We start from the raw sequence: 21,893 nt of genomic DNA, 5'->3' as shown, positions 1-21,893 counted from the left end.
AACAATAACGTTACAAAAACTACACAAACGATTAAAAAAACAAACAACGACAGCAAAACGAAACAGACGAACTGAGGTTTTCGTTGCCATTCGTTCAAATTTTTCAACAGTTTAAAAATCCTGACAAAGCGCCAGCTGCAGGAACGCGAAGGTTAAACGATGCCAACGACAGTCAACGAAAGTCCAGATTTCTTGTTTCGTCAGGGCTTCGTCACCCTTCGTTAAGTACTGTATGACTGGGCCATAAGTTACAGAGCAACTGCCAACAACTTAAAAAATAAATTTCTTTGAAATATTTTATATGTTTCCCACCACAAAGCTGAGAGAATTTATAACTTAATCCACCAGACACAGAGAGTGAAACCCTATCAGCTGCACGGGTGGCATTAAACTGGCTGCCTTGACTTTTGACCACCTTGTAGCAGAGATGATTATGAGTCACACTGTAAGACTGAGTCTGGATTCACCTTGTCAAGGTTTCTTTGATACATGTTAGAAGTGTGAGAATTAGACCTCGTACATCAAGAAAAACAGTAATAAATGTCAAGGAATTTAAATTAGAATTAAACCAAATAAGGCCCATTTGTAAATATTGGCAGAGTTTAGGATGCATACAAGCAGAGGCACTGAGAAGGAAAGGCACACTTTTAACTCCCCCGCCCCACCCTGCCCTGCCAACTATTGAGCAGCATGCCCAGTATATAACTGACATGGATTCGCTTTCAGTGTGGCTGCTGCAGGCAGCACAAAGTTTTTAAGGTTTGGCTACTGCCACACTAACCGCCTGCATGTCTTACACTGAACAAAAATATAAATGCAACACTTTTGTTTTTGCTCCCATTTTTCATGAGCTAATCTCAAAGAACTAAAACATTTTCTATATACACAAAAGACATTTCATCACACAGCACAATGCCACAGATGTCTCAAGTTTTGAGGGAGCGTGCAGTAGGCATGCTGATTGCAGGAATGTCCAACAGAGCTTCCCCAAAGGCACTTCAGAGAATTGGGCGGTACACCCAACTCGCCTCACAGCCGCAGGCCACGTGTAACCACACCAACTCCGGACGTCCACATCCAGCACGTTCACCTCCAAGATCGTCTGAGACCAGCCACCCGGACAGCTGCTGCAACAATTGGTTTGCAGAACCAAAGAATTTCTGCACAAACTGTCATCCTTCTCAGGTAGCCTCATCTGCATTCTCATTGTCCTCATCGGGGTCTTGACCTGACTACAGTTCATCGTCATAACTGACTTGAGTGGGCACATGCTCACATTCGATGGCATCTGGCATGTTGGAGAGGTGTTCTCTTCATGGCTGCATCCCGGTTTTCACTGTTCAGAGCAGATGGCAGACAGCGTGTGTGGTGTTGTGTGGGTGAGCAGCGTGCTGATGTCAACGTTGTGGATCCAGTGGCCCATGGTGGCGGTGGGGTTATGGTATGGGCAGGCGTATGTTATGGACAACGAACACAAGTGCATTTTATTGATGCCATTTTGAATACACAGAGATACAGTGATGAGATCCTGAGGCCCATTGTTGTGCCATTCATCCACGACCATCACCTTATGTTACAGCATGATGACGCACAGCCCCATGTTGCAAGGATCTGTACACAATCCTGGAAGCTGAAAACACCCCAGTTCTTGCATGACCAGTGTACTCACCGGACATGTCACCCATTGAGCATGTTTGGGATGCTCTGGATTGGCGCACACGGGTGCAAAACCTCCATTTGTATACAGATTTCAGTCAAAATTGGTTTCCATGTTCTGTTTATACTGTCATATAAAACCACTAACTTAAAAAAATATCATGGCTTTATTTTGACACAAAACATGCTCCTCTAAAAACATGTCCCTGTGCAGTAAATCGAGCATACCCCCCTCTTCTTCTGTGGCATTTAATGGCAGCCGGCATCCTTATTGTTACATTCATGCCACCTTCTGCATCACTCCGTTATAGCAGCAATAAATCCTCTCGATGAGTTCAGTGTCTTTCAAGTATTTAAAAGCCAATACTTCCCTCTCACTTGACTTTATGGCTAAAATATTTCCTACGGAAACTTCTTTTGGGCCTTACAATTATTTCCTTCAGTTTTTACTCTTGTCTGTCCATCTGTCCTCAGCATAAGTCGAGTTCTATTACTGTCACACTCTTGAAATTCACAGGAAAATTCTTGGGACACAGACCTTGGACAAGATCAAAGATGGTTCACCTTGATGTATTTTAATAGGTTAAAAAGTAATTTTGTTTCACATTGATCCATTTTGTGTTCAAGTAAAGCGGGCGACAGCCAATCAGAGTAGAGCTACACCATGATGCCAGTTGCTGGTCTCTTCAAAACCACTTTATTTTGTATGTTTATATACGTTTCTCATATATTATGGAAAAGTTAGCAAGAAATAATCACTTCTAAAACTGAAAACACTGTTTTGTAACCTGATAACACCTCTAGAAGGATTTACAAACCATTTAGCGGACGTTACAGTGTTGAGGTCACAGGCTGTTAGCTAGGTGGAAACTCAATTTTATTTGTGTGTAATTATAACCTATTTGTCATATATTATGGAAACGCTAGTGAGAAATCAACCCTTCAAAAACTGAAAATGCTGTTTTTGGAACCCAACCAATACCCTTCCATGCCCATTCTCCACGTAGAGTTGCATCAGGATAGCATGGAAAACATGCCAAATCAATATGCAGATCCACCTTCGATCTGCTGTGGCAATCCTTCTACTTTCTTTTAAGGTTGTGATCGAGCCGAAATTGGGATTGGCTTCTGATACTGATGTAATTCAAGTATCGGAAAATACCGATCCAACCTGCGACGTTTTCCAATACATGAGGAGCCACTGTGAATCCTCTCAACTGCTGCCGTTTGCTTTCTGCTTTGGTTGCTGTAGAGCGGGAGGAGGGGAGGTTTTCTGAAGCCGAGCTGTTTGAGAGAGCTCTCTTCCGCAGTGTTCTAGCTGCGGGTAGCTGCAAATTTCCAACCGGCTCTTGGGTTCATATTGTCTGTTCGTCGAGCATGGATTTTCCAAAAAATTAACTGAATTGGTGCTGAAAATGTGTGCTTAAAAGTTAGCCACTTCAGCGTGCCGAGGCTGTGAAACGTTATGAAAAGCCAGCTCATATCGCAGCTGAGGAGGACAGTCGAACAGAGATTCTGTCTGCTGAAAAGGGGGAAAAAATCTCCATTAAAACCCTGCATGTGAGCGACACTGATGATAGATTTAGAAATTTACAGTTGATTTTACAATTGAAAGGCTTCGTGTTTCCAAAAAAGTTCGAAGTTTGCGCAGCATGAAAACAGCAAGAGAGAGAAAGAGAGAGAGACGGAGAGAGAGAGAAGGTAGGGGAGATAGAGGGAGAGAGCGAAAAACAGAGGGAGAGAGAAAGGGAGAGAAACAGGGAAACAGAGACAAAAATGAAGGAGAGAGAAAGAGAGTGAACAAGAGACAGAAAGAGAGGGAGAGACAGTACTTAATTTTTACTGTAAAACCTGCTTTGACAATGTAAACATGTTTCCCATGTCAATAAAGCTCAACTGAAGTTGAAAATTGAGTTGGAGAGACAGACAGAGAGAGAGAAAGTGCTGTCTTTTCTCTTTAAGTCTATAAAAAAATTAATTCCCTCACCAACACATCAAATCTAGGCTTTCAGCTTAGAAACACCTTCTTGCAAAATGGAGCTAAACTTTCAGGTCTCCTTTTGAAGAAATTCCTCATATAAAATCAACAATAATGACAATAATAATATTAAAGCAAACAGAGCTCGCTCTCTCTCCCTCCGTCTCTCTCTCGCTTTCTCTCCCTCCCTCTCTCCCTCTCCCTCCCTCCCTCTCCCTCCCTCAGATAAGCAAAGGTCTGAACGACTATGAAGCTTGAAGACTATGATGCCAAACATTCTCACTACATGCGTGCACCCCTCTCTACTGTGGTGGTGCTCAGTGCAGCTGCAATGGCGAGCACAGCGAAGGACCTTCTCACCAAGAAAATCCACCAAGTGTGTTCCCTTCCATGTGTCACATACGTCCAGATCACACACATGCGCTGTTACGTCCAGATCCACACGCACACACTCCCACTTCCAGGTGCATTGCTCCTGATTTGAGCTGGATGACTTTGGCTGCATGTGTAGGATGAGTGGATTTGAAAACCAGGTCTGAACGCTGTCCAGTCAGAAAGCAATCTGGATTGAATCCAGCTCTAACTGGATTGCCAACACCAGCCTAAAAGGGGCCTAAATGTGCACAGCTGAACAGATTCATCTGATTTTGTGACCAGGGCAATGAAGCTGTCACTTCAAATGTTTCAACAGTTTTCCAACAAAAATACTCAAAAACCACCAAACATTTGTGCTGTGTTCTGGTCATGGTGTGGTCATTCAAATATTTCATGGAGTGAACCAAGGTGACCTTTCACCAGCTACAGTGAAATTTGACAAAAAAGTTCACACAGAAAAATTCTAAACAGCTTTGCTCTGTAACTTGTGCACAGAGTTTTATACATTTTCACACACTTATAAAATCACAAGAAGACTGAAAAGCAGATCACAATTAGTGCTGCATGCATAGTGCGACTCCAATGACACCAAGAAGAAGAGAGGCATTTAGTCATACATAGCCACACAGCTATACAGCTACACAGACGACACACCACCATATAAAATTTGGGGTACGATGTCCTGTTGATCCAAAGGAGCCCCAAAATCCCAGGAAGACCTGAAACTGCCTGAAATGCACCTACTCGGCCCCACATGCTACCACCAAGGGGAAAGAGCACAGGAGTAACCCAAACATAAAAACGCACAGAAGAGGACTGTCATGAATTTCTGACTATTTTAGGTGAATGTGTTGACTTCAAACAATAGTTGAAGTGTCTGGTAATAATGACATCACAGACATGATTCTACAGTCAAAACCTGCTGCTTTACCTGCTGAGTACATCAGTGTTGTTCATGAATGCTGCAACTTTCTGTGGACCGGCAATGAACCAAACAAAAAGGTTCCTGTACTGATGTGGGTGTGCACGTGCAATAAAAACTTATCATTTCATTACTTGAGGTAATTATTTGTATCAGATTCCAGTAAGAGTGTATGTGTCCACACATGCACACTCAACAACAATAAAACATTCTGCATATAATCCTCAGTAATAACATGAAAAATCACAAATGTAAAATTCTAATAATTTGCAGAAGTCTGATATGGGGAAGCAAACTAAAAAGAATATGGTTTTGTTTGTTTACTGACCTGTGTCATTCCTGAAAAAGTTTGGATTTCAGCCACTTCAACTAGTAATATGAATGTAGGCCATGAAATTAGTTTTGCAATTCAGATGAGGCTTAGTAAATATTCTGTCCAGTTACAAAGAGGCCTACACGTTTACCGACAAAGTTTAATGTCGGCACCAAAACACCTACCTGCATGTCTTTAGTTGCGATTTCCCCCGGGGTAGGCCAGTTATTGGCATCACAAAAATCTCCAACCTGAGGAAACACACACACACACACCAGTGGGACTGCCATCAGCATCTTGGAATACTAATGAGAACGTCTTTATATCAAAGAACACATTTATATTTTGGAGTATATGAGGTAATCTACCACTTTGTCCTTTTTGTTTCTCATTCTCTCAATTTGTACATTTTTTTTTTTATTTTTATTTTTTAAACACACCACTTTTCCTATCAAGGTCTTTGAGCTCCATTTCTTTAAACAGTACTAAATGTCTTTATAAACTGTCCTGTCACAAATACGATCACCTAATGATTATGACATCTGCACTTGTGTGCGCACACACACACACACACACACACACACACACACACACACACACACACACACACAACCTTTCCGCCGCGTCTGGCTTTGGGTGGATGTCCTGCTTTCACCACCTTGGCAGGGCCAGTGGACTCTGTGAAAACACAAAAATCAAAAGCAGCCAAAATTATAACTCTGTATACACATGAACACAAATCATATAATGCAACAAGCATGAGTAGCAAAGGAGGGATACACACACATTTAAAAGTTTAAAAAGAAGGGAGGTGGTGGTGGTGTGGGGGGGTCCAGCAGAAGGTACCTTGTCAGGTGAGGTCAGCAAACACAATCAGCCTTATCTTTATGGTGCAGAGTCTAAAGTGTCAGAGATCATAACTGTCAGGCTACTTTACAAAGTGCAATGTTAACTTCTGGAGACCGACCATGTGGACCAGTAAAGGGAAGTGACAAGTCAATACTATTAACTGCTCTGCAGTTTAGCTGCAGAACCCTAAATTAGGACCACAAGTAGACAGGAAGAACTGCTGAACTTTTAGATAGTGGTGAAAAAACAAACATTTAACTGAAACATAGACACAGAGATAAGTCTACTAGCTGCTCATCATTTACTCATCTTTGCCTGAAAATGACTGAAGCCCTGGTCCCACCAAATAATGAACGACGAATAATGAGCCACGCAGCATGTTTTGTTTGCTACGAGAGGGTTTATTCTCCTATTGTGGGATAATGGTGGCTCTGAGAGGCATTATCTTCAGTTAACGAGGCTCATCTCTGAGCGTGGTGCTAATTTCAAGATGTTCAAAATTTAGGAACAACAGTGTGGGGATACACAATGACTAATGAGGATTTTACAGGCAAGTGCTTGGCGCTTACTGCGAAAAGCCATTATCCTAGCTGGCAGCTAAGCAGGACCTGGGAGGCTACTTTTGGAGCGGCTGCCCTCTTGTGCACACGATTCCACCTGCTCTGTGCTTCTGACGCTGTATAGAAAATAATTATTTTTTAGCGGTTTTATATTCATTTTCTGCCAAACCTTGGTATCATTGCACTCTGCATGCACGCGCACACCTACACAGGCATGCACATGTGCACACACACACACACACAAAACAATCCACTGCACTGTAAGCTGACTGGAGGCTGTCAGCAGGAAGCTAGAATGAAAACCTGGACTAATTTCTCAGATTTTTTTTTTTTGCTTTTTTTTTTGGTAGTACACGCAAACACGCACTAGTGCGTCCCTTTTGTGTGAGCGCACACGCAGGACGACAGAAGCGAGAATTTAATTGAGCTAACTGACAGTGCTAGTTCTTGTAACACACGTACACACAAAATCCACTCCGCTGTAAACCGTCTGGATGCATGAAAGCTGATGTGATTTTTTGGCTGGACTGAGGAACTACACAAACTCTCTTTTTTTTTTAAACGGAAGTCCGAAGTCAGTGCACAGCATTAAAGGACTACACGTCACAATTTGGACTTTACCAGCAGTGGAACACCAAAATGTAAGTCCCTTTTCTGCTGTTTGTAAATGAATAAAATATCAAATGACAAGGATCTATTTTAGCCATTATTATAAAACAAATAATGAATGTTCTACTTTCTTTTAACGGAACGAATATTTAATTCGGTGAAAGCGTATGTTCCACTTTTGAACTCATGAAATATTTGTACCATTGAACTCATAAACATTCATTATTTGTATAATACGTGATAGATGAAAACGTGGGTCATTCTTCGAATAATCACTACACCCATGCGTGGCTCATTATTCATGGCTTATTATTTGGTGGGACCGAGGCTTTACACACAACGACTTCAAAAGACTCACTACTTTGGGGAGCTTTTCTGGTTGTAATAAAGGATACAGAGATGATTCTTCCCACTCAAACATATTTCCCTGATCAGATACCCACACCCCGGGCACAGACTGTTATGGGTTGTTTAAAACATTGGCAAAAAATAAAGTTAGAAGAGCTTTCAACTTCAAAACCCTGCTATTTCAAATCATAGGTTATGAATAATAATTACTGATCTTCAGCCTGAGACATAGCATCATTTGCAGTCAGGACACTCAAACTGCACATCTCTACAAGGGCCTAATATGCCCAATCTTGGCATTTAGTAATTTAAAATTGGCTTCAATATGTTATTTGTTCCAAGAATACCTTAAGATTGTGTGGCGTCCATCACAGATAAGTCTGAAAATTTTCATCATAATTTTTAGACCACTTATAATGTGTTTAACAAATGCGCCAATACAGCACCTTTCACACTTGCAGAATGGTACAGTGATGGATCGGTTGGGGCTGCAGCAATCGATTATTTTAGTAATGGAGTATTGTATCGATTATTCTGGTGATTAATCGGATAAAAAGTACTTTTGCGTTTTTAAACATCAATAGTCCAGGGCTCTTCCTAAGCAATGTCACTGTGCCAAAGTCTTGACATTTTGCTGAAATGGCGATGGGATGTGGCTTTCTGTTGTTTTTTTTCCCCCCCAACTTGTAACATTTAACCATTTTGAGTTTTTTTATTATTACTTTTAAAGGTTGGTGGACTGGGTCCCTACGTGATTTTTTTTTTTTATCCCTCTTTCTCTTCGATTCAGCAGATGCATTTCAGCTGGAGGTTGAACATGCAAGCCTCGTAGTCACTGGGTTTTTTTTAAGGTACTGTGTTTGTGAAGCATTGCGTGTTGTCCAAAAAAAGCGAAAATTAAAAGCGAAACACTCAGTCAGCACGAATCTGAACAAATTAGACAGCAGTGGGCTTCGACTGTGGGTACCCGGCCGTCACTCACCACGTTGAGCAGACCGGGAGTTTTTAAATAGACAAACACACTGCTTCACTTTAAATGCGCAGTAAGTCCTTTTCAGATCATCAGTGTGGAGCCTCTTTCTCTTAAAAGGCTTTATTTTACTCTGTCGCACTGGAAAGCGGTAGCTTTCAGGGCTAAATTATTAGCTGTTACATGGCCTGAGTGCATGTTCGTCTTCTTCTGTTGTTTTTCTGGGGACATTACAGCGCCACACACAGGCCTGGCATATGTACTATAATGTTAAATGACACTTCGAGGCACATAATTTGCCTCGATCATTTTTTGTAATCGAATTATTGCAGTAATCGTTTCAGCCCTAGGAATGGTGTTTAAAGATGAACTAAACCATGGTGGAAAGCTAGTGTGTCATTTATTTCAACAGATTCATAATGAACAGTAAAGCATCTCTCACTCCCAGTCACAATACGGGTATAATAATTAACCAATATGAATTGAAAATCAATTTTAAAAGAAATAGATGGCTACGTTGAATTGATCTAAATGTACTATGAACAAGACAACAGGTCAATTTCAATGTTATAAATCAAATGCAGAATGTTCCATAATAGAAAGTATATTATAGAACCACATCACAGCCCATGTATGTGACAATCCCTAGATGGTGAGGAAGATTGTCTCTTGGTAGATTCCTGGATGGAATGGAGGAATTCTACATCCAAGGTCAATCCGGAGATGCTTGTGCATGAGTTTGTTGAACATGGGAATGCCGTTGCGCAGCAACAAACTCACGGTCCTTGACAGATCCTTAGCCTGGTCCGATGGCTGGGAAATCCCAGATGATCAGGATCTGAGGACCTGCTACAGACTTCATCCACCTTCACAGCTGTCAGGTGACAAGTCATCACCTCCTCCACTGCCTGACTCGCCGTTGGGGACTTATTATTTCGCCAGGGCCTCCTTAGCAGTCTTGTGTTCAGGGTTCCTGTTGGGCCTTCATGGTTACCATAGCGGCAACCGTGCCCACAACACCCCCATCGTATTTCACCCCAACAGGCAATCCTCTACTTGATCCAGGTGCCACAACTAGGAGAAGTGATTGGATCAACTTGCACTATCACATCATGTGATCGTACTTCACAGTACTTCAATCAATACTAAAATATCGTGTTTGGAGTCAGGATTTGAAATGGGGGGGTGTCCTTTTTTTGGTGAAAGTGGACTTCCCTGCCAATTTAGCAATACTGTTTAATGTGTTTTATTTGCATTTTCACCTTTACTTTGCCCTTGTCCAAAACTAACATCATAACCAACATGTTTGTTTGATAAGATTACTAACCACTAGAACCAAAAGTAGGGATGTACCGATACCACTTTTTTCCAGACTGAGTACAAGTACGAGTACATACATTTTGGTACTCGTCGATACCGAGTACCGATATGAATACTTAATGATACCATTACAGTTTTATGATGACTTTAAAAACATGTCTTATTCATCAGTTGTTCCTTACATTTTAACTGTAACTGCTGCCAATAGCATTAGCTTTGTTTTTATTTATAAACATTTCACTTAAATCATGTAACTTCACTTTTTGACTACAACAAATTGTCCTTTAACAGCCTTTCACTCTCCACACTATTTAACTTACAGGTAACATACACAAACACATACTGTAAATGTTTTATTCGCCAAAAGGTGGAACATGTAATATTGAAGGAGCACGGCGTGCACGCACACACGGCATCGTGTGCACATGGACACACACTGTGTCGCAACACGCGGAGGCAAAACATAGTATTTTTAACATTATTTTATTTTTCCTTTGTGGATCACGGGATAATTTCCTCGCATTTAGACAGAATGGCCCGTTGCCTGTGCTAACTGAGCCATGAATGAATGAGGCGCGCAGTGACACTTCTTGCCCAAAGTGCGGTTCGTGGAGGCTAGTGGAGTTTCTGAATGCAGCACCACAGACATTTGTAAACAGATTACACCTGTAGCGGACTGAGCCGGTCTGCCATCGGCCTGAACACCCACACCAAGGGCTGAAACTCACCAACTTGATGGACAATCTCCACCGCTGAAACTCTGATCTGAGTTCTGACGGAGGAACTGGCACAAAGTGCCGAAGTCACAGAGGAACTTTTTTCAGCCACACAAGGTATTAAAGACTTTTCAGATGTTGTGTTCCAAACTCAGGAGGCTTTATGTGGATTATTCTTCAGGATCGTATGATGATGAATTCCACAAACAGGTAAGACTTTTTATTTACTCTGTGTGTATGAATTTTCTCAACATGATGGGCCACAGATTTCAGCCAATCAATGAACAGCACTGATGGACGTATTTTGACTTAAGAGTAAATTACATGAAAGCCTGTAAAAATCCTTACATTAGCCACATCATATTTTAAGCCAGTGTTCAAAACGTATGAAAAAGCAGCAGCTTATACTCTGGAAATTTCGGAGCATGTGGGTACAAATCCCACATTGAGAGGTTGACATCACGCTGCTGTAAAGGGGTATAGGGTGTTGTAGTATCAGAGAAGTTTTATGATTACAAGCGCGAGTAAATGTATACGGGATCGGACCGATACTGGTATCAGGATCAGTGCATCCCTAGCTGTAATCATGTTCATATTTTTGGCTTCCCTCATCCTAACTGAACTGATTTCAAAGCAAGAACCCCAGACAGACCAGTAATGCCTGAGATTAGACATGATGTTAAAAAAAGATATTGCATTACATCCCACTTTAGTTACGCAGAAAAAAAATGAAATGAACTAAACTTATCTTTATGTGGCTCATCAATTAAACTTAGTCCAGAACTATAGTAAAACTCAGGCCCAGAGTAATACTGATTTAAACACTGTAGTTGTTTTAAAATTATTATTAATATTTATAATACTAATGTTAATAATTGAAAACCAACATATAACAGGACAAATTATGAAGTGAGAGAACAGCCTTTTACTTTATACAAAATTCTGCAGTAATGGTATGTTGTTCTTTTCAATCCTTGACATGTATTGTCTCAACAGTGGCCTCCATTCACAAACAACGCCTCACTTTGTGACAAGACTGTGATTACATTTGAACAGATACTTTTTCAATTTATAACTTTACTCACTCTGAAAAATAAGTTCAAATTTTTTGTGCTTGGAAACTCTATTTTCAGAGGAGTGTTGAATAGGGTTGGGTATCGGGAACTGGTTCTTTTCGGGTATCGTTAAGAAATTATTCGATCCACCGACATCAATAGCCTTTTTGCTTAACGATTCCCTTATCGGTCCCTCAGAGTGGCCAATGTTTTTTGTAGGTGTTTGTCAGGAAAAATGATCATTTCTCTACACTGATTACAGACCCTGCAGCGGGTCTGTAATCAACCGTTTCTGCAGCGTGGCTTTGCTTTGAACCTTGAATCGATGATGCAGTGCTTCAATCTGCTGCTTCGTTAGTTCTTCGATTTATTTTGCTTTATTTTAATTTTTCCCCGCTAAAACCCTAAAGAGCATATGTCTGTGAGTAATATTTACCTTTCTGATGTTAAACCGACCCGTTATGGTCTTCTGAAACAGTTGATAGATGTGTTTTATAACTTAAAAATGGGGCCGATGCTAACATGTTAGCATGTCTATGGCATTTATAATGATAAAGTTAGCATTAGCAGCAATCTTCCACTCCAGCTTATAAAGTACTCAAAAACCCAGACAGAGCTTTAATTCATTTGAAAGCTTGACTCTTAGTCTTGGCCATCCAAATTGGAAGTCCCAAAAAACAGTTTGAGATGCTGAGAATGACAGCCTCAACACTGCATTTAATCTATTATTAGACTCAATTGGCTTCGCTCAAAATGTAAATGAGTCCACCCACCACTTTAACCATAGTTTAGATCTTGTTCTGACTTATGGTATGGAAATTGAAGGCTTAACAGTATTCCCTGAAAACCCCCTTCTGTCTGATCATTTCTTAATAACATTTACATTTACTTTAATGGACTACCCAGCAGTGGGGAATAAGTTTCATTACAGTAGAAGTCTTTCAGAAAGTGCTGTAACTAGGTTTAAGGATATGATTCCTTCTTTGTTATGTTCTCCAATGCCATATACCAACACAGTGCAGAGTAGCTACCTAAACTCTGTGAGTGAGATAGATTATCTCATCTATAGTTTTACATCCTCATTGAGCATAACTTTGGATGCTGTAGCTCCTCTGAAAAAGAGAGCCTTAAATCAGGAGTGCCTGACTCTGTGGTATAACTCAAACTCGCAGCTTAAAGCAGATAACCCGTAAGTTGGAGAGGAAATGGCGTCTCACTAATTTAGAAGATCTTCACTTAGCCTGGAAAAAGAGTCTGTTGCTCTATAAAAAAGCCCTCCGTAAAGCTAGGACATCTTACTACTCATCACTAATTGAAGAAAATAAGAACAACCCCAGGTTTCTTTTCAGCACTGTAGCCAGGCTGACAAAGAGTCAGAGCTCTATGGAGCAGAGTATTCCTTTAACTTTAACTAGTAATGACTTCATGACTTTCTTTGCTAATAAAATTTTAACTATTAGAGAAAAAATTACTCATAACCATCCCAAAGACATATCGTTATCTTTGGCTGCTTTCAGTAATGCTGGTATTTGGTTAGATTCTTTCTCTCCGATTGTTCTGTCTGAGTTATTTTCATTAGTTACTTCCTCCAAACCATCAACATGTCTATTAGACCCCATTCCTACCAGGCTGCTCAAGGAAGCCCTACCATTAATTAATGCTTCGATCTTAAATATGATCAATCTATCTGTATTAGTTGGCTATGTACCACAGGCTTTTAAGGTGGCAGTAATTAAACCATTACTTAAAAAGCCATCACTTGACCCAGCTATCTTAGCTAATTATAGGCCAATCTCCAACCTTCATTTTCTCTCAAAAATTCTTGAAAGGGTAGTTGTAAAACAGCTAACTGATCATCTGCAGAGGAATGGTCTATTTGAAGAGTTTCAGTCAGGTTTTAGAATTCATCATAGTACAGAAACAGCATTAGTGAAGGTTACAAATGATCTTCTTATGGCCTCAGACAGTGGACTCATCTCTGTGCTTGTCCTGTTAGACCTCAGTGCTGCTTTTGATACTGTTGACCATAAATTTTATTGCAGAGATTAGAGCATGCCATAGGTATTAAAGGCACTGCGCTGCGGTGGTTTGAATCATATTTATCTAATAGATTACAATTAGTTCATGTAAATGGGGAGTCTTCTTCACAGACTAAGGTTAATTATTGAGTTCCACAAGGTTCTGCGCTAGGACCAATTTTATTTACTTTATACATGCTTCCCTTAGGCAGTATTATTAGAAAGCATTGCTTAAATTTTCATTGTTACGCAGATGATACCCAGCTTTATCCATCCATGAAGCCAGAGGACACACACCAATTAGTTAAACTGCAGGAATGTCTTACAGACATAAAGACATGGGTGACCTCTAATTTCCTGCTTTTAAATTCAGATAAAACTGAAGTTATTGTACTTGGCCCCACAAATCTTAGAAACATGGTGGCTAACCAGATCCTTACTCTGGATGGCATTACCCTGACCTCTAGTAGTACTGTGAGAAATCTTGGAGTCATTTTTGATCAGGATATGTCCTTCAATGCGCATATTAAGCAAATATGTAGGACTGCTTTTTTGCATTTGCACAATATCTCTAAAATTAGAAAGGTCTTGTCTCAGAGTAATGCTGAAAAACTAATTCGTGCATTTATTTCCTCTAGGCTGGACTATTGTAATTCATTATTATCAGGTTGTCCTAAAAGTTCACTGAAAAGCCTTCAGTTAATTCAAAATGCTGCAGCTGGAGTACTGACGGGGACTAGAAGGAGAGAGCATATTTCACCCATACTGGCCTCTCTTCATTGGCTTCCTGTTAATTCTAGAATAGAATTTAAAATTCTTCTTCTGATAAGGTTTTGAATAATCAGGTCCCATCTTATCTTAGGGACCTCATAGTACCATATCACCCCAATAGAGCGCTTCGCTCTCAGACTGCAGGCTTGTAGTTCCTACGGTTTTTAAGAGTAGAATGGGAGGCAAAGCCTTCAGCTTTCAGGCTCCTCTCCTGTGGAACCAGCTCCCAATTCGGATCAGGGAGACAGACACCTTCTCTACTTTTAAGATTAGGCTTAAAACTGTCCTTTTTGCTAAAGCTTATAGTTAGGGCTGGATCACGTGACCCTGAACCATCCCTTAGTTATGCTTCTATAGACTTAGACTGCTGGGGGGGGTCCCATAATGCACTGAGTGTTTCTTACTCTTTTTGCTCTGTATGCACCACTCTGCATTTAATCATTAGTGATTTATCTCTGCTCTCTTCCACAGCATGTCTTTTTCCTGATTCTCTCCCCTCAGCCCCAACCAGTCCCAGCAGAAGACTGCCCCTCCCTGAGCCTGGTTCTGCTGGAGGTTTCTTCCTGTTAAAAGGGAGTTTTTCCTTCCCACTGTCGCCAAGTGCTTGCTCACAGAGGGTCGTTTTGACCGTTGGGGTTTTTCTGTAATACAATATAAAGCGCCTTGGGGCAACTGTTTGTTGTGATTTGGCGCTATATAAATAAAATTGATTTGATTTAGTTAAAATACTTGTTAGTGATTAAAATTGTTCGACAAGACTGGGGATTTTTTTTTAATTTGCACATTAAAATAATGAGATTATAATGACCCGCGCTGTGCCACTCACAGTCACACCCACACAGAGAGATGTGTACCCACACCCCTGACTTCATGAATGAAACTCGGTCAATAAAGGATAATTGTGTAAAAATATAATATGTAGAAGCTCGGTCACTCGGGAGGAGCTCGGAATCGAGCCTCTGCTCCTCCACGTCGAAAGGAGTCAGTTGAGGTGGTTCGGGCATCTTTTCCGGATGCCCCCTGTACACCTCGCTGGAGAGGTGTTCCGGGCATGTCCCACTGGGAGGAGGCCCCTGGGAAGACCCAGGACACGCTGGAGGGACTACATCTCTCGGCTGGCTTGGGAACGCCTTGGAGTTCCCCCGGAGGAGCTGGGGGAGGAGTGTGTGGATCGGGAGGTCTGGGCGGCTTTGCTTGAGCTGCTGCCCCCACGACCCGACTCCAAATAAAGCGGAAGAAAATGAATGGATGGATGGATGGATGTACTGTAATGGTTTTAGGAGCTGCGCTGCGTTTAACAGCAGCTGCAGCAGGACGTCTCAGCTCAGCAGCTTCAACAGCACAGATCTGTGTAACTTTCAACACTAATATTTGGGAATGTGTGTGTCCAAGTAAGTTTAATACTTTCCTGACATAATTTAATGTAATTTAATTTTACTGGCTCAATATCCAGGTCAAAATGGAATTTTAACATGTTTTTTCGAGCATTTTTAGCATTTTTCTGAGTGTGTTCAGTCGTGGATCTCCATTGAAAATGCTTTAACATCCGGGTACTGTCTTTTTCCTGATTCTCTCCCCTCAGCCCCAACCAGTCCCAGCAGAAGACTGCCCCTCCCTGAGCCAATTTAAAATGTTCTTGACATAGAAAACCTGAAAAGGCTACTTTTAGTACACAGACAATTTACAAGAGGTGTCGATAAGGGAATCGATAAGGAATCGAACCAATAATGGCAGCGATAGAGAAAATCTTATCAATACCCATCCCTAGTTTAGAATGCAGCATTATTTTCCAGTAAATAACCTTTTAGTGAAGTGACAACTTCGACACCAAACCACGCTTAAATGAGACATGGTGGTATCTTGTCATATCTAACACTGCACTGTGACTGTGAGTGATAGATAACAGACACTGGGTGCTCGCTCCACTCACTCTGTGTACATGACACAACGTGAGAAGGAATGTGCATTTATTTAGTGACTTGAGCTTATCAGATACTGATAAAAAAAAAAAGTATTGATTCTTGTTGCTTCAATCAGCTCAGGACATATGAAATTTTCATCTTAAAGCACTCGAAGCAGTCGTACAAAGTATGTGACAGGCTGAGATCTCTCCATAGTGTTCTCTCCAAATTGTTCAAGGCTCATCACCAAAACTGACATCAATTTGATCACAACTATCTAAACAGAGTCCAACTTTGCTCACAGACATAAAAACTTGTAACGTCTGCATGCTGTCATCACCTGTTTCAACGACATGATAATGACAGTGACTCAACTCCACCAACGTGTTCACGTAGAGGGAAAACCCAGAGACAAGGGAAGAGTAAAAGAAGGAAGGGGAAAAAAAAAAAAAATCAGTTGTACACTACATCACTAATGACATCAGAAGCAGGAAGTGATCAGGTCTTTGTAGCTGCATATGAAAAGCATAATTACTATGACACAAGGCTGATCAATTTACAAATACATATTAAAATAAAAACGTTTTGATTTCCCCTCCCATACTGCAAAACAGTTTTATATATAAACACACACCCCAACAGACACTAAAAGTGCAACATCCATATAGGTTCGAGGCAAAGTTCAACTGTTATGACCTTAAGTTTGACCATTCAAGATCACCTAAAGTCAAAGGGCGTGTGACAAATAGTGCCTAAATGTAACCAGTTGTATCTTTAACCTTTTCTTTGAAGTAGCCACTCTAAATAGCCTCTGAATAAGCACTGGGCCAAATTTTTTATTGTGACCTGTGACCGGGGCTTTGAACCAGCATTTTTTTCTCCAACTGGTTCGCTCCAAACAGAAACGGTATTTTAACAATTCCAGTTTCGGGTTCCACCCCAAAATTGACATTCCTGAACTGGTTACAACAGGGGTGCCCAGCCTTTTTTGAACCGAGATCTACTTTTAAAGACGACAGTGTATATCGAGATCTACCGAGCCATATGGAACTCCACAGCGTAGCCGCAACATATTGTGCACCAATATAATAACACAATTTTTTGGCAGGTTTTAACAATAATAATGCATCATTGACATAAATGTGCAGGGTGGACAAGTAGGCCTAGGACTGGCCTCAAGTATGAAAGGTTGTTCCCTACCTTAGTGGGGCTTCTGGCCCCGAGAGGAGGAAGCTGGTTTCTCATAGTCTGGACAGCAGGAGCTGAGTGCAGCCGTAAGCAGGCACTCAGGCACTCTCTGTCTGCATTAGATTCCAGATTTGGACATTCATGTCAAGTGTTGCTCTGGATTTGAGTTCATTGTCATTTTTCAGTGTGTGGATCCAGCTTGAAGAGTCATGCCACTTTGGAGGATATACAGTCCACATCTATATTTTCCCCAAATAGAAAACAGAGAAAACTGACAACAGGCTCTTTGGAGGCAAAGTCAGTGAAGCGCCTGTCAAATCCTGACAAGATGCTCTGCACATGATCATCACAACATGGACTCTTAGGCTCAACGGTCTTTGTCCTGGTACTTAAGTCCTGTGTCCATGTGTGGAAAGTTCTGCAGGTCACACTGTTGCAACCTGCCTGATAGCACATTTAATTTGCTTTAAACTTGCTTTCAAATCCAAAAGCTGTGTATGTTCAGCATGGTTTGAACGTTTCAAAAATTCTTTAATTTCAGGCAGAAGTCCATTCCAGAAAGGTCTGGACTGAAAGGCACAGGACGCGCAGGAGCCGAAAAGATCACAAGACTGTGCAGGAGACCTGAAAAAAAAAAAAAGGCCTGTGTGTCATGGCGGCTGCTGTATCAATTGTATTACATTACTAAGCCAGATATAGATTTATAACACAAAACTGTCAAAAGGGGTAATGTAGAATGCAGCTGTGTTCAGGTACAGTCTGAAATTACAGGACTTTTTTGTTGTTTCAAACTCAGCTGTTGCTCGTGGCAGGAGTGTGGTTTTTGTTTTATTTTTGGTTAAAAAAAATTTTTTATCCACACAAAAGATTAATTCTGGCCTATATAAGGTGCCTGAGCCCAGTGATGCAGATCCCCCACCCACATAAAAAATAATCCAAGCAAACAAGCTATAATTTCCGACGGTACATGAATGCAGCAGCGATCTGTGTGGTGTTCACGAGGACTGATCAATTTACTACTCTGATATATTCAAGCATCTTTACACATATTTATTATCCCTTTTGACAGCTTTGTGTTAGAAATCAATATATATGGTTTAGTAACGTAATACAGTGAGCAGGGGTGGTGGCCAAGTGGCTAATGCGCTTGGTTTCAGTGCTGAAGGTTCCGGGTTCAAACCCCACCCCTGCCACATTTCTCAATGTAATGTGGAGTTGCATCAGGAAGGGACTTACTAGTAACGTAATACAGTGATACAGCAGCCACCATACCTCTGCTGAGACACCTAACGTCTGTGTGCAGCAGACGTGTGTCTCCTCCAGGTCCTCAGACTCCTGGCCTGAACAGAACACTGCAATCTTGTTCGCCACATTCATCACTTTTCGTATTTATGGACCTTGAACCATTGTGCTGCTCACCGACTTTTCAATTCCTCGGCTTTTCAAGCGAGCAGAGGGGATTTAGCCGGGTTAGCATTAGAAGTTAGCATCGTATTTCTTGTGAATAGTCTGAAATGCCGCTTCAAATTCCGTTTCTTCAGTAAAGCCACATTTACACTGCAGATAAGACAGATGGATTTGCCATGTGAATAAATGAAAAAATAATCCAGGATGAAAATTATTATTTTTCATTTCTTATCCACCATAGAAGAAGAGCTGCTCTTCTTCTCTGGTGTTTAACGGCAGCCAGCGTCCTTGTTGGTGCATTGCTGCCACCTTCTGCATCCCTCTGTTACAGCAGCACTAAATCCTTTTGAGTCCAGGGACAGATTTTTTTTTTTTCATGCAATCGACTGGAACTCAGCCCGCGATCGACCATTTGGGCATGCCAGGGTTACAACATACAAATATTTCCAAACTGGTTAATAATGTTCCAGCTGTCAAAGGCTGAAACCACTGTATCTGCCAGACCTGTATGTGGCGCTGTAACGCTCCAACAAAAAACAGAGAATACAATAGGGCGTAAAGTAGCAGGCAGGAGAAGCTGGAACCTTTCAAAATGGGACACTGAGTAAAATAAAGAAAGAAGGTCACCACGGATCACCTGAAATAGACTAGGTTTGATTGTGTATTTAAAGCAAATCAATGTGTTTATTGGAATTTTAAAAGACACGGCACCGGGTTGCTCTCAGCCTCACAGAGAAGCCAGTGCAAACCCATGACTACCCATTGATTGGCTCAGCATCAAAAGCTACAGTTCTCATCCGAGCATTCATACAGCTCAACTGTTTAAAATATTAAAACCACTCACACACGGAGTAAATATAAAGTCTTAATCTGACTTATGTCATATCAGTCGGAATCATCATCATAGCCTGACAAGAAGATGTTCTCATTTTGGAAGACAACATCTGGGAAATACTTTAAATTCTTATAATGATAATTACTGAAGAAATACAGCGTTTTTATTAGACGTCCCTTGATGTTTTTCTGCTCCGAGTGTGTTTCTCAGCCTGAACCAGAGAACTCTAGCACTTTGTCCCGTCAACAACAAGAAAAAAAAAAAAAAAAAAAAAAAATAATAATAATAATAATAAATGATAAAAATTGAAATACATTTTCACCAGCATTCAGCCATCGGACGCATCTTCAGCATTCTGCTCGCAACCAAAATAAATCCCATTTGGTCCACTGACACACAGAAAAAGCATAATAATGATTGGAATAAATGCAGTGTTTTTAAAGAAGTCCCTCGATGTTTGCCTGCTACGGGTGTGGTTTTCTGTGTCAAACGTGAGATGACAGCACTTCGTCCCACCAATAACAGCCAAAATATATGGCAGGCGTAAGCAAACCTCACTGGGTCTTCTTCTTCTGTCGAGTTTATTGGTGGTTTGCAAACCCAGACAGAGCATTCCTGCCACCAACTGTTTTGAGACTGGAGCATTAATGGAGTCTGACGTCCTCACTGGGCCATTATAAAAGGAAATCTTTTCAAGAACAAAAAAATAATGGTATTAATGGTGTTTAGCTCTGTTCCTGCCCTACTGTGCGTGTAAGTGAACTCTGTGTTTAGCTCCATGCCTGTCCGACTGTGCACGTATGTGAACTGTGCGTGTTTAGCTCCGTTCCTGTCCGACTGAGCGCCACAGCAGCACGTCTCAAGGGGCATTTACACGAGCATACCTTTGCTTCACGACACATCATGACCAGACGTGCAGACAGGACGCGAGAGGGGCACCAGTGCATGCTATTGCACACACAGAATTTTGAAATGTTCCAAAAAAATCTTTCACGCACAAATGTCATGCTATGTGGCACGATCTAATCTCCAAAACGACGTGCAGCTCGTCAAGTGGAGTAAACAAGCAGTGAACAGGGCGAGTGGTGACATCAGCGGATCACATCAAAATAAACACTTTCAAACCACCATCCATATATTTGTCCATTTGTCATATTCTCATCAAATTTTTGTACATTTTTCATAAGAACCAAACCTTTTTTATTTTTGCAGTTTAGGTCCTATTTGGCCACCAAGTGGCAGCGGACAGCCAGAATGGCTTGCCACACTGCACTCAAAACTTACAGAGGCCCCTTTACCCTGTTATGGGACCAAATTCTGCAAGTTTTATGAAAATCAGAGAAAGGTGCCAATTTACCACATCTGGCCTCTTCGTGAAGTGTTCCAACAAAAACGGTGCAAAAAGGGTCAATACCAAAACCAGCCACAAAACTCTCTTTACCATTGAAACTAGAGATGACAATAGGAGCCATATTTCATCACTTTTGACTTAGGGCACATGGAAAAATCACTTTGCAAAAAAGTGGTAATTTCACATTTTGGCGACAAAAAGCGCCCCCTATACTTGTACGCCCAAAGTCAGACGCCAAAATTTTCATCGAAATCAAAGTAAGAGGTTCTTATCTATAATTACATGCATAAAATACCTTGGCTGATGACGGGCGCAAGCTACACTGCCCCTGTGCACAGTTACAAAAAATGGCGATCTGCAGCACCAGCTATGGGCTGCGCCCTGAGTAAGCTGCCAAAATTTTCATGTTTTTACCATACCTGATAAACAAACACAAATGAAAATCAATTGGCTCACTCAGGGCAGACGGAAATATGAACATTCGAAAACCTAAATTTTGTGATTTTGCCTTTTGCCCGTTTTGACCCCATATTTCCAGGACCCCCTAAAAAAAAGCAGACCCTATCAAGGACACTAAATGTGATTTCTGTTCCTTTCTAACATATATCTACCCATAATTTTTTTTGGGACAAATCTAAAGGGGTCATGAATCACCCTCTAAAAGAAACCTGCCTGACTCTTATAAAAACTGGCTCTTATAAGCTGCAGCATTCGAAATTTCAAATATGCACTCAAAGTAATAATAATAATA

The 21,893-nt window shown here is 41.1% G+C and overlaps 1 protein-coding gene across 1 annotated transcript in view; it reads right to left on the bottom strand.

The window, feature by feature from the left end:
- Nucleotides 1-21,893, bottom strand: part of larp1 (La ribonucleoprotein 1, translational regulator) — a 162,476-nt gene that overhangs the window by 78,443 nt on the left and 62,140 nt on the right. Inside the window, exons 2-3 of the mRNA XM_034179048.1 lie at nt 5,858-5,922; nt 5,430-5,495 (exon numbers count right to left, since the gene is read on the bottom strand). Coding sequence (XP_034034939.1) covers nt 5,430-5,495; nt 5,858-5,922 — 131 coding nt within the window. The remainder of the gene's footprint in view (nt 1-5,429; nt 5,496-5,857; nt 5,923-21,893) is intronic.

This window comes from Thalassophryne amazonica, chromosome 9, assembly GCF_902500255.1.
Source record: "Thalassophryne amazonica chromosome 9, fThaAma1.1, whole genome shotgun sequence".
Classification (NCBI taxonomy): Eukaryota; Metazoa; Chordata; class Actinopteri; order Batrachoidiformes; family Batrachoididae; genus Thalassophryne; species Thalassophryne amazonica.
Note: the sequence above shows the minus strand (reverse complement) of the source record. Positions and strands in the feature narration are given on the sequence as shown.